General features: G+C 37.6%; 1 protein-coding gene across 1 annotated transcript; it reads left to right on the top strand.

Moving 5' to 3' along the window:
* The first annotated feature begins 7775 nt into the window (after nucleotides 1-7775).
* LOC127684276 (olfactory receptor 8K3-like) lies at nucleotides 7776-8723 on the top strand. Its single transcript, XM_052181231.1, has one exon. It carries the CDS (start codon nucleotides 7776-7778, stop codon nucleotides 8721-8723), a length of 948 nt encoding a protein of 315 aa, XP_052037191.1.
* The last annotated feature ends 4175 nt before the right edge of the window (nucleotides 8724-12898 follow it).

Below are 12898 nucleotides of genomic sequence, written 5' to 3'. Positions count from 1 at the left end.
AGAGAAGGCTGACAATGTGATTAGACATTGCCTTGAAACATGTGCTGCCTGGGGGCAGCCTTGTCAGTTAAAAACAGATAATGGTCCAGCTTATACTGCTCAGTCGTTCCAGTCTTTCTACAAACAAATAAATGTAGAGTTAAATCATGGCCTTCCCTTTAACCCCTAAGGTCAGGGCATTGTAGAGCGTGCCCACTACACCTTAAAGAAATGCTTAATAAAGGCAAAGGACACCATCAAGAGGACAGATCGGCAACCAACAAATTGGGAAAAGATCTTCACCAATCCTACATCAGATAGAGGGCTAATATCCAATATATATAAAGAACTCAAGAAGTTAGACTCCAGAAAACCAAACAACCCTATTAAAAAATGGGGTACAGAGTTAAACAAAGAATTCTCACCTGAAGAACTTCGCATGGCAGAGAAGCATCTTAAAAAATGCTCAACTTCATTAGTCATTAGGGAAATGCAAATCAAAACAACCCTAAGATTTCATCTTACACCAGTCAGAATGGCTAAGATTAAAAATTCAGGAGACAGCAGGTGTTGGAGAGGGTGTGGAGAAAGAGGAACACTCCTCCACTGCTGGTGGGGTTGCAAATTGGTACAACCACTCTGGAAATCAGTCTGGCAGTTCCTCCGAAAACTGGGCACCTCACTTCCAGAAGATCCTGCTATACCACTCCTGGGCATATACCCAGAAGACTCCCCACCATGTAATAAGATTACATGTTCTACTATGTTCATAGCAGCCCTATTTATAATTGCCAGATGCTGGAAAGAACCCAGGTATCCCTCAACAGAATAGTGGATGCAAAGAATGTGGTATATCTACACAATGGAGTACTATTCAGCCATTAGAAACAATGAATTCATGAAATTCTTAGGCAAATGGATGGAGCTAGAGAATATCATACTAAGTGAGGTAACCCAGACTCAAAAGGTGAATCATGGTATGCACTCACTAATAAGTGGATATTAACCTAGAAAACTGGAATACCCAAAACATAATCCACACATCAAATGAGGTACAAGAAGAAAGGAGGAGTGGCCCCTGGTTCTGGAAAGACTCAGTGAAACAGTATTCGGCCAAACCAGAACGGGGAAGTGGGAAGGGGTGGGTGGGACGACAGGGGAAGAGAAGGGGGCTTACGGGACTTTCGGGGAGTGGGGGGGCTAGAAAAGGGAAATCATTTGAAATGTAAATAAATTATATTGAATAAAAAAAAGAAAAAGAACTTAAAAAAAAGAAATGCTTAATAAAACAAAAAGGGAGAATTGGCTATGGTTGCACCCCTAAGGACGGCATAGCATTTGCCCTCTTCTGGTGTGTCTAAAGACAGCTCTCTTCTGGTGTGTCTAAAGACAGCAACAATATACTTATCTATAATTTAATCTTAAAAAAGGTGCCTGTACAGGACCCTTTGGGACAAGACACATAAAGTGTGTATTCCAAAGAGGGTATATAGAAACATTCAGATATACAAGCACGTTTATTATTCATATCATCAAAAAGGTAATGGCTTAAAAAACAATTTTACATTTTTATATACATCAAATTATAAAGATTTGTTCTTGATGTACCACATAATGATGTTGATTCTAAAGGACTTAATTAACTTTTACAGATAATTGATACTCATATTTTTAATTTAAAAAATCAAAATATATGCATACAACTATGATTCATTTTGGGGCATCATTTTCATAAATGGCTCTTCTGAAGGAAAAGCTAGATATCTTATTTATAATCAACAGGTGGCTATAAAAACACATGGGCTCAGCTCAGTTAGCAGAGCTGACAATGATCAACTTATAAATTATACTTTTAATCCTTTTACAATTTGCCAAAGGGCTCATGCCCTGAGTAATCTGTCATCTAGCGTTGCTCATGCAATTGATGTGCAAGTGAGCCTTTATGGTCAACTGAAAGGAGGCTTAATGGTTATAAACCAAAGAATTGATTTAATACAAGAACAAACAATACAGGAAATTGGACTGGTGAATTTGATGCCCTGATGGAACAACTGCGTGTGGCCATTGTGACCGTGAATTCACAGAGGGGCTATCTTCCTGGATCACATCGGCTATGACCCACTTTAAGGAATGGGTGGGAGTAATTGGGGTTGGCATGCTTTTATGCGGAGGGACGGTGTTTCTGCTGTGGTTGGTGTGTAGGTTGCGTGCCCAACAGCAACGTGACAAAGTGGTAGTTGCACAAGCCCTAGCTGCGCTCGAATTGGGCACGTCTCCCTCGATCTGGTTAAACATGCTCAAAGATTGACAATGAGCTCGTGTTCGGACAGCCCATGCACCCTGAGTCTCTTGAGACATTGCACCAGGATTGGGTGTCCTACACATCGAGGCAGCCTTTGCACCTTGCAGGGTTAGTCCGATTGCACGCAGGAAGGTGCCTTGCCCTTGTCATATCCACTCAAGGTCTCAAACCCTGAGGGTCCAACAAGAGCCCAATGGTTGATCGACCTTGTTCTTTATATTATTTGAGAGGGAGAGATGTTGGCAGCCGGCCAAAGATGGGGCTGGTTTCCTGTGCATGAGTCAGCAGGACAAGGCTATTGTCCACCCCGGGAGGACACAGTGTGCATGACCCAAGTTTATCACAGCCCGCTCTCGGGGCATGCTAATAACACATTGAGACCTGCACCAAGACATGAGTCTCCTAGCATATATAAGCTGTGCCTTTTCCTCCCTTGGGGTCCCCTGCTCAGAAAAGCTGTACAATAAAAGAGTGTCCGCAGAAGGATCCTGTTGCTGTGTGTCGTTCTTGCTGACGAGAGGATAGGCGCGCGACATCTAATTGCTCTAGCCAGTACCTCAAGCACTATATTGAAAAGATATGGAGTGAGGGGGCAGCCTTGTCTAGTCCCTGATTTTAGTGGGATTGCTTCAAGTTTCTCTCCGTCTAGTTTGATGCTGGCTACAGGTTTGCTGTACATTGCTTTTACTATGTTTAGGTTTGGGCCTTGAATTCCTGTTCTTGGATTCGGTTGGCAAGAATTTTATTGAGTATTTTTGCATCGATATTCATAAGGGAAATTGGCCTGAAGTTCTCTTTCTTTGTTGGATCTTTGTGTGGTTTTGGTATCAGTGTAACTGTGGCTTCGTAGAATGAGGTGGTTAGTATTCTTTCAGTTTCTATTTTGTGGAATATTTTGAAGAGTATTGGTGGTGTTAGGTCTTCTTTGAAGGTCTGATAGAATTCTGCACTAAAACCATCTGGTCCCATGCTTTTTTTTTTTTTTTTTTTTTTTTTGATTGATAGACTTTCTATGATCCCTTCTATTTCTTTAGGAGTTATGGGACTTTTTAGGTGATCTATTTGATCCTGATTTAATTTTGGTATTTGGTATCTGTCTAGGAAATTGTCGATTTCCTCCAAATTTTTCAGTTGTGTTGAGTATAGGCTTTTGTAGAAGGATCTGATGATTTTTTGAATTTCCTCAGTTTCTGTTGTTATATCTCCCTTTTCATTTCTAATTTTGTTAATTTGGATACTGTATCTGTGCCCTTTGGTTAGTCTGGTTAAGGGTTTATCTATCTTTTTGATTTTCTCAAAGAACCAGCTCCTGGTTTTGTTGATTGTTTTATAGTTCTCTTTATTTCTACTTGATTGATTTCAGCCCTGAGTTTGATGATTTCCTGTCTTCTATTCCTCCTGAGTGAATTAGCTTCTTTTTGTTCCAGGTCGTTCAGGTATGCCATTAATCTGCTAGTGTATGTTCTCTCCCGTTTCTTTTTGGAGGCACTCATGGCTATGAATTTTCCTCTTAGCACTACTTTCATTGTGTCACATAAGTTTGGATATGCTGTGCCTTCATTTTCATTAAATTCTAGAAAGTCTTTGATTTCTTCCCTTATTTCTTCCATGACCAAGGTATCATTGATTAGAGCATTGCTCATCCTCCATGTGTATGTGGACTTTCTGTTGTTTTTGTTGCTATTGAAGACCTCCTTTACTCCATAGTGATCTGATATGAGTCACAGGCCAATTCTTGGAAGAAAATAAACTAGAAGATATTTCTAAAAGCTGAAAATGTTTTCTTTTAGTTGTTGCTGTATAATCTTCATTCTCATTACATAGATAAATTAATTTTATAAAAAATTTTATGATTTCTTTATTTGTAATCCTGTCTTATACTATAGGAATTAATTAAAAAATATCATCAACATAGAAAAATGCCAACATTATTGAAATAACCTGTTTTAACATATCCTGAATTAAGGTTTTGCCATTGTAGCAGTATGCATACCCTACAAAATTCAACTTCTTTAGGCTAACATTGCTATGTCTTATAGGTAAAATTACTTGGTTCTAAGTACCTAAAATACAGTAGAGTTAATGAAAAGCAGTGGTGGGAGATATCTCCCATAGTACTCCATACATAGAAATATAAGTATCTATCATATAATTATCAAATGTCTCGTGGGGTCTTTATGAATCTTTCTAATGCCCAGGCAAAATTAGTAATTGCTTTGCTTTGACTCAGAAGAGCCCCAAGAGATATGGGAACTCATAAATCATTCTTATAGTGCTGGAAACACACAAGGAACATATATCAACAATTCCTTATTAGAAGTGAGTACCCTGAATTTGTTCTGAATATCCTCCTAAGAGTCTACATCATAGCCTGTTAGAAGTTTCTGAAATCTGGGCTTTATTATGCTAAAACAGTCTGCTTTGAAAAGCAAAGTCAAGAAGAATAGTATAGAGTTAATTCTGCTTATGGTAGAGGGAGGGAAGTGTGTATCTTCATTCTTCACTTATATCTAGGTCACAGCATCATTTGTTGTAGGTACAGCTGTCTTTCTCCACTGAACACCTTCTACATAATTTGAGCATGCATGTGTATACTTAGTGCTTTTACTTATCATAGTTCAGAATTTATGTGTTTGTCCTTTGTAAAACATTATGCTTATAAAATAACCCATCTTAAATTTTGCCATTGCTACTTTAGGCAATAACTTATAAAAAGCAACGTTATTAGAATATCATTAATATATCTTACAGGTACAATGATGTGGTGCTACATTTCTGAGATACTGGAGACAAGAGTCCAAAAAGAGCAGTGGTTGCTAAAATTAATGTCTTAAGAGCTGAAATCACAATATATTAATCCTCTAATCCTTATTTTTTTCTGTTTGCTCCCTTGGAGATTTTTAGCATTCCATCTAAATTTTATTATTTACTTTTTCACTTCCTTTCATAACTGCCACAGAGATTTGATAAACAAGTTGGGTTTCTGGATTTTGATATAAGCAACTATAAAATTGTTCTCCATTAAATAACATAAATTTCTTTATTTCATCAATATTTTGTTTTTTCCAGAATATACATCTTTCTTAGGCAAATTAATTATTTGTGTATATAATATGTATATGTGTATATTCCATGTATATATATATATACATGGAATAGATGTCTAAACGTTTCCATGCCCTGAAAATTTACTGGATTTGCTTAAATGTTTTAAGTCATTTACAATATTTGATTAGATTCTGCTAATGCTTAACTGTGAGATGGTTTCCATATTAACATATGTTGAACACTTTGTCCCTAAGTCACGATACTGTTTTGTCAGGTTGTAGAACCTGCTAGGCAGTGTTCATACTTGGAAGACACAGACCTTCTGTGGTGAAAGTTCAGAATTACAAGTCAGCCCTGACTCTTGACAGTAAATACTTCTTCCTTTTTGACCACCATATGGGCACGAAGTCTCAGGTCCTTGTTGCGCAGACATAAATCAGTGCTGCTACTGTCCTTATCTTATTATGAGAAACTATGTCCCTCAAGCTTTTAGTCAGGATAAATGCTTACAGCAATACATTTCTTGTCAAAAATTTGAATATAGCAACAAGAAAAGTAACTAATACAGGCTGCTTAAATTTTTCTTAAGAACTGCAACAACTTCTGTTTTAGATCCTGGAAATTTTTGCTCAGTTCTGTCATTTGCTTGTTTGTGTTTTCCTCTAATTCTTTAAGAGATTTTTGTGTTTCCTCTTTCATGACTTCTGCCTGTTGATCAAAGTTCTCCTGTATTTCTTTAAGTGATTTTTGCGTTTCCTCCTTATTGGCTCTTGTATCCTCCTGAATTTCTTTCAATGATTTTTGTGTTTCCTTTGTAAGGGCTTCTAATTTTTGATCCATTTTCTCCTGAATTTCTTTAAGTATGTCCTTCATGTGTTCCTGTACCAGCATCATGACCAGTGATTTTAAATCCAAATCTTGTTTTTCTGGTGTGTTGGGGTATCCAGGACTTGCTAATGTTGGAGAATTGGGTTTAGATGCTGCCATAATACCTTGGTTTCTGTTAGTAACATTCCTACCTTTGCCTTTAGCCATCTGGTTCTCCCAGGAGTTAGATGGTCTTATTGTCACTGGTGGGTGCTTCAACCTACTGTGGATCTTTGAGGAGTGGCCCCTGGTTCTTGAAAGACTCGGTGCAAGAGTATAGGGGAATTCCAGAACAGGGAAGTGGGAAGGGGTAGAGGGAAGAACAGGGGGACAGAAGAGGGCTTATGGGACTTGTGGGGAGTGGGGACCCAGAAAAGGGGAAATCATTTGCAATGTAAATTTAAAAAAAAAGAACTGCAACAACATCATGTTATTTCTGAATACAAATATTTTATGCCTTTTTTACAATTTAGAAGTTTCCATTTGTTTGTAATATAATTTAGCTGGTACTAGTTCTAGAATAATGCACAATTACATCTTCCCACAGGGCCCTCTTTGCTTTCTTTTAAGCTGTAACCTATATTTCTTTTAATTGATGCTACATGTATGTATGTAAGTACAAATATATTCCAAAATATATACTATACACTTGTTTTTAAAGTTTAATTATATTATGATTATTGCTAGGTTTATATTTCAATACTTTATTATTGATTTTTAACTCATATTTATAACTTTGACTCATATTCATGAGCAATATTTTAGTTCTCTTGCCTTACAGTAGATTTAATTATGACAATTTGATAACAAGGTAATTTTGGCTATGTAAATGAATAGCAAGTATATTTGATGCTTTATACATTCAGGTACCTCATGAGTAAGAGTCCTTTGTTAGATTTTTAGTAGAATTCATTTCAATGGCATTGCTGATACTACCCTTTCACTTTTCATCCATACTGTAAATAACATTTAAAATGTTAAGTATCTGTAAGACCAAATACGTCATTAAAAGTATTCCTGATAGTATCAGTTGATTTATGTTTTATTTTGTAAAGATTTTGCTATTTGTGATTATAGAACCAAGTGTAAATTTTCAAAGTTTGATGCCTCTTTTCTAATAATGAAAATGTGTGGCATGAAGTTTTACCATAAAATGCATGTCATGTTTGAGTTTTTTTTTCTCCCATTGACAAAAATTTGTTCAGTAAGTTTCGTGCTAAGTTTTTTCTTAGTTATATTTTGGTTTTATCTTATATCAAAATGAAGTTACCCATGTCAGAGGGTTTAGATGAAGCTTCATAATTTCTATCTCTATCAACTCATAAAACAATTTTGTCATTGCTTTAGGCTTTAAGACATTATCAAATGTAAATGATACAATCATAGTAATCTTATATATATATATATATATATGTATTAACATACAAAATAATTTAAATGCATATTCATACTATATATTATAATAGGTATTGTATATAAACACAAAAATGCAATGTTTTTACTGTTGGAACCTAACATAATTAATGATTATCTTTGTATTAACTTTTTTTTAACAGTATAGGTTTCCTGAGAAGTCTAAATGGATACATACAATCTTACAGTATTGAATTATTTCATTCTAACTGGACTCACAGATCTCCCTGAGCTTCAGGCCCCTTTATTTGGACTCTTCTTCATTATATACATGATCTCTGTAGTAGGTAATTTGGGCTTGATCATCCTCACCAAAATAGACTCCAGGCTTCAGATGCCTATGTACTTTTTCCTCAGACAGCTGTCTCTCACTGACCTTGGTTATTCAACTGCTGTGGGGCCTAAAATGTTAATAAACCTTGTTTCCGATGAACCTACAATTTCCTATAATTGGTGCTCAGTCCAGCTGACCTTCTTCAGTGTGTTTATCACCACTGAAGTTTTCATTCTGTCAGCCATGGCCTATGACCGCTATGTAGCCATCTGCCATCCACTACTATACACAATCATCATGTCACAAAGATTATGCCATGTTCTGGTGGCAATACCTTACCTCTATAGCAAGTTTATATCTTTATTGACCGTTATCAAGATTTTTACTTCATCATTTTGTGGTCATCATATCATCAGGCATTTCTACTGTGACAGTCTGCCATTGATATTGATGTTATGTTCAGACACACATGAAATTAAGCTGATAATTTTAATCTTTGCAACTTTTAATTTAATTTCTTCTCTTATGGTAGTCTCCATGTCTTATATCTTGATCCTTGTGTCAATTCTCAGGATGAAATCTTCAGAGGGCAGGCACAAGGCCTTCTCAACCTGTGGTTCTCATCTGACAGTGATAGTCATATTCTACGGTACTCTATTTTTCATGTATGCACAACCAAAATCCATTCACTCCTTTGAGACTGGTCAAATCGCATCTTTATTCTATACACTGGTTATCCCCATGCTGAATCCTATGATCTACAGTTTGAGGAACCAAGAGGTGAAGCAGGCCTTGAATAGAAAATGGAAAATGTGTGTGAATATTCTACTTAAGTTGTAAACTTGTAAGATATAGTAAAAAAAAAGATAGCTTATATATAGTATAACTAATATTACTTTAGCTGAGTAATATTGTCTTGTGGGATAGCCACATTGCAAGTATAGATATAGAGAAAAACAATGATAAATTTTGAACTCAAGATAATCTTTGTCATATAATGTATACCCTGTTTATATGTTTGTCTGTTTAAATGTAAAGTTTTATTTGGATTCCATTTCTACATGTCATGCCATATAGCCTGTTTCTTGTTTGCATGCAATAAACTAATTTAAGCTGAACATTTGATTTCTTCACTGTGCTTTCATCTCTAATGCCCTAATGCCTAATGTTGTAAAATATAAGACAAGTACATTACAAAATCACATATCATATAAAATTCGGATAGAAATGTTAGATGATGAAAATATGCCTGAGGCAAAGATAAGAACTTCTATCCTTGATATTTAAAACTGAAAAAAAAATCCTTACTTAAATGTGGAATCTAAAACCACTCAACAAGTGGATCCCTCCTCAAAGTTTTAATTATACTCTATGGGATTTTGATATAATGTCTCTGTATCCACAGTCTAGTTATTTTTATGCAATGATAAAGTAGCTTCTCTCTTTTATACTCTTTCAACTCATGTTGAAAACCTTGATGTATAACTTGAGAAATGATGATGTAAAATATCCACTACAAAGGACATAGAAAATTGTTGAATAACTTTTCTTAAGGTTAATGTGAAATGTGATTCTTGTAGGTCATTATATGGAAGTCATTCTTTTGTTTATAAGCCTCAAAGGGAGGAGCAAGCCCATGAGGACTCGACATGTTTGAAGCTTTCTTGCCATTTATTCACACAATCGAAATATTATAAATATAAATGTAATCAAAAACATATAAGCAATATACTTCCTTAAGAAGAGATGAATTATAAATGTAGTTATTGATGAAATAGTTTTTGTATATTTAAACAGTTTCTTGGGACATTTGTCCAAATCTGCAAATAACAGAATTACTGTGCTTTTATCATGTGAGAAAGTATATATTCTGGGAAATGAAAGTATTTCTTGTATTTTTTAAATTATTCTAATTAAACAGTCATGTCCATGTATGTTTATATAATTCTATTTTGTGTGCTTATTCTCTTTGAAACTTTATAGACATCTGTTATTTATACTCAAGATTATAAGTGTTACAGGGAATTTGGACATCTGAATATTCTAAATATCTGCATGACTAACAGAAAAAATAAAGTCCTCGGGTATTTCCTTTAGAAATGTGCAATTCTGGGTTAAAATTTTTGAGATTGGTGGGAAGCCCCATCCCTCAATTGGAGGCCATGCCTAACCTCTCGATATGGTCACTAGAGGTTCTCTATCCCCTTTGTTGGGCATCTAAGCTAATGTCATCTCCATTGGGTCCTGGGAGCCTCTTGCTTTCCTGGCATCTGGAACTTTCTGGTGGTTATCCTCCTAATACCACATTGCTACACATGTCTGTTCAATATCCTGACCCTCTGTATATCTTCCCCATCTCCTCCAAACTTGATCTTTGCCCCCTTTTTACCTCCCCCTCCTCTCTTCCTCCCAAGTCCCTCCAACCCTCTACTTCCCATGATTATATTGTTGCTCCTTCTAAGTAGGACTGAAGCATACAGGGAAAAAGAGTAGAGCAGAGACTGAAGAAAAGGCCACCCAGAGACTGCTGCATCTGGGGATCAATCCCATAAGCAGCCACCAAACCCAGACACTATTGATGATGCCACAAACTGCTTGCTGAAAGAAGCCTGAACAAACAGATGCAGATGCTTGCAGTCAACCATCAGACTGAACAAGAGGACCCCAATAGAGGATTTAGGGGAATGACTGAAGAAGCTGAAGGGATTTGCAACCCCATAGCAAGATCAACCAGCCAACCACTCACTGCCCCCCCCCCCCCCACCCCAACAGCTCTTAGGCACTAAACCACTAACCAAAAAATACACATTTATAGTAGAGGATGGCCTTATCTGGCATCAATGAGAGGGGAGGCTCTTGTTTTGTGCAGGCTCGATGCCCCAGCATAAGGGAATGCTAGGCTAGTGAGGCAGGAGTGGGTGGATGTGTGGGGAAAGCACCACCACTGAAGCAGGTATGATGGGAGATGGTACTAAAACTAGGAAGGTACATAACACTGAAATGTAAGTAAATAAACTAACCAATGAAAAAGAAAAGAAAGCAACCCTGCCATTTTTGACCCTGCCCACAAACTTACCCTTGGCTGCTTCAGAGAGAACTCAGCCTAGAGTAAGTTCCCAGCAACAATTTTATTAAGTACAATCAGACTTTTTATACCTTTAGCAGAAACAGATTATAATGCAAATTTCCAGAATCAATACAGTTTTAGCTGCCAGGAAACAATGATGTCTGCAAGTTTTAGAGCATATACAATTTTAGTATCTATCACAGAGAAAGGAGCTTCAGTTGGGGAAGCACCACCATGAGATCTAGCTGTGGGGAATTTTCTCAAGGGGCATTTCTTGATATTTTTGAGTTATCAAGTGGGGAGGGCCCCTTGTGTGTGATACCACCTCTGGGCTGGTATTCTTGGGTTCTATAAGAAAGTAGTGGAAGCAAGCCAGTAAGAAACATCCCTCCATGGCCTCAGCATCAGCTCCTGTTTCCTGACCTCCTCGAGTTCCAGTCTTTACCTCCTTTGGTGAAAAACAGCAATTTGGAACTGTAAGCTGAATAAACCATTTCCTCCCCAACTTGCTTCTTGGTCATGATGCTTGTGCAGGAATAGAAACCCTGACTAAGACAAATTGGTACCAGTGTAATGGGGTATTCCTGTGACAACCTGACCATGTTTTGGGAAGGACTGTGGAAGAACTTTGGAACTTTGGGCTAGATGGTCCATTCAGTGTTGAGACTTCTGTGGGATGCTGTGTAGGAGCTTGGAAGATAATGTTGAGAACAGTGCTGAAGATGGAGGCCTGGCTTGTGAAATTTCACAGGGAAAATTTAAGACTCTTATCAGGGCTGTTGCTATTTTGATTGTGAAGATTCTGTGGTTTTGTTTAGCTGGGGCTGAAGAATCAGCTGTAATTAATAAGATACCAGAAACACTAAAGCAAACCTTTGTGTTACTGGGACTATTGATACTGGTTAGCTGGAGCTAAGAAATTAGTGGTGATTAAGAAGAAACCAGCGATATTTGCTGCCTGCCGGGACAAAAAAGGATCACTAGGGACTGTATCACCCTGAGCTTTAGATTTCTGGTGGTGCAAACCACCAGGGGTCTGCCTGCACTCAGGAACTGAGCACATAGGCGGGTTTGCCTGCCAGCCTGCCGGGCCAGGGCCTGTGTCCTGCCCAGTGAGCTGCAGAAGGAGAGAAACCCCGCGGCCATACTCGCTGCCTGGCGGGACAGAAAAGGGTCACTAAGTACTGTATCACCCTGAACTTTAGATTTCTGGTGGTGCAAGCTGCCAGGGGTCTGCCTGCACTCAGGAACTGAGCACATAGGTGGTTCATCTGCAAGCCAGTCCATCGCAGGACCCGTGTCCTATGTGAGAATCAAAAGAGGGAGTGACCCCCACCACAACATCTTTGCTCCATAATAGAGCAGACAGAGAACACCTGGTTGACCTTGACAACTGAAGTATAACATTGCTTGAGGAAAGACTGAGAAGGGCTACAAAGACACTAAAGAGGAAGGCAGCATATCAATAATCTGTGCCAGAAGAAACCCAATCATCCAGTGTGGCAGAGATAACCTTAAAGATCCACAGTAGGTTGAAGCACCAGCCAGTGACAATAAGACCATCTACACCTGGGAGAACTAGATGGCTAAAGGCAAAGGTAGGAATGTTACTAACAGAAACCAAGGCATTATGGCAGCATCTAAACCCAATTCTCCAACATTAGCAAGTCCTGGATACCCCAACACACCAGAAAAACAAGATTTGGATTTAAAATCACTGGTCATGATGCTGGTACAGGAACACATGAAGGACATACTTAAGGAAATTCAGGAGAAAATGGATCAAAAATTAGAAGCCCTTACAAAGGAAACACAAAAATCATTGAAAGAAATTCAGGAGGATACAAGAGCCAATAAGGAGGAAACACAAAAATCACTTAAAGAAATACAGGAGAACTTTGATCAACAGGCAGAAGTCATGAAAGAGAAAACACAAAAATCTCTTAAA

Source organism: Apodemus sylvaticus, chromosome 5, assembly GCF_947179515.1.
Source record: "Apodemus sylvaticus chromosome 5, mApoSyl1.1, whole genome shotgun sequence".
Lineage (NCBI taxonomy): Eukaryota > Metazoa > Chordata > Mammalia > Rodentia > Muridae > Apodemus > Apodemus sylvaticus.
This window is presented reverse-complemented; position numbering and strand designations above follow the sequence as displayed.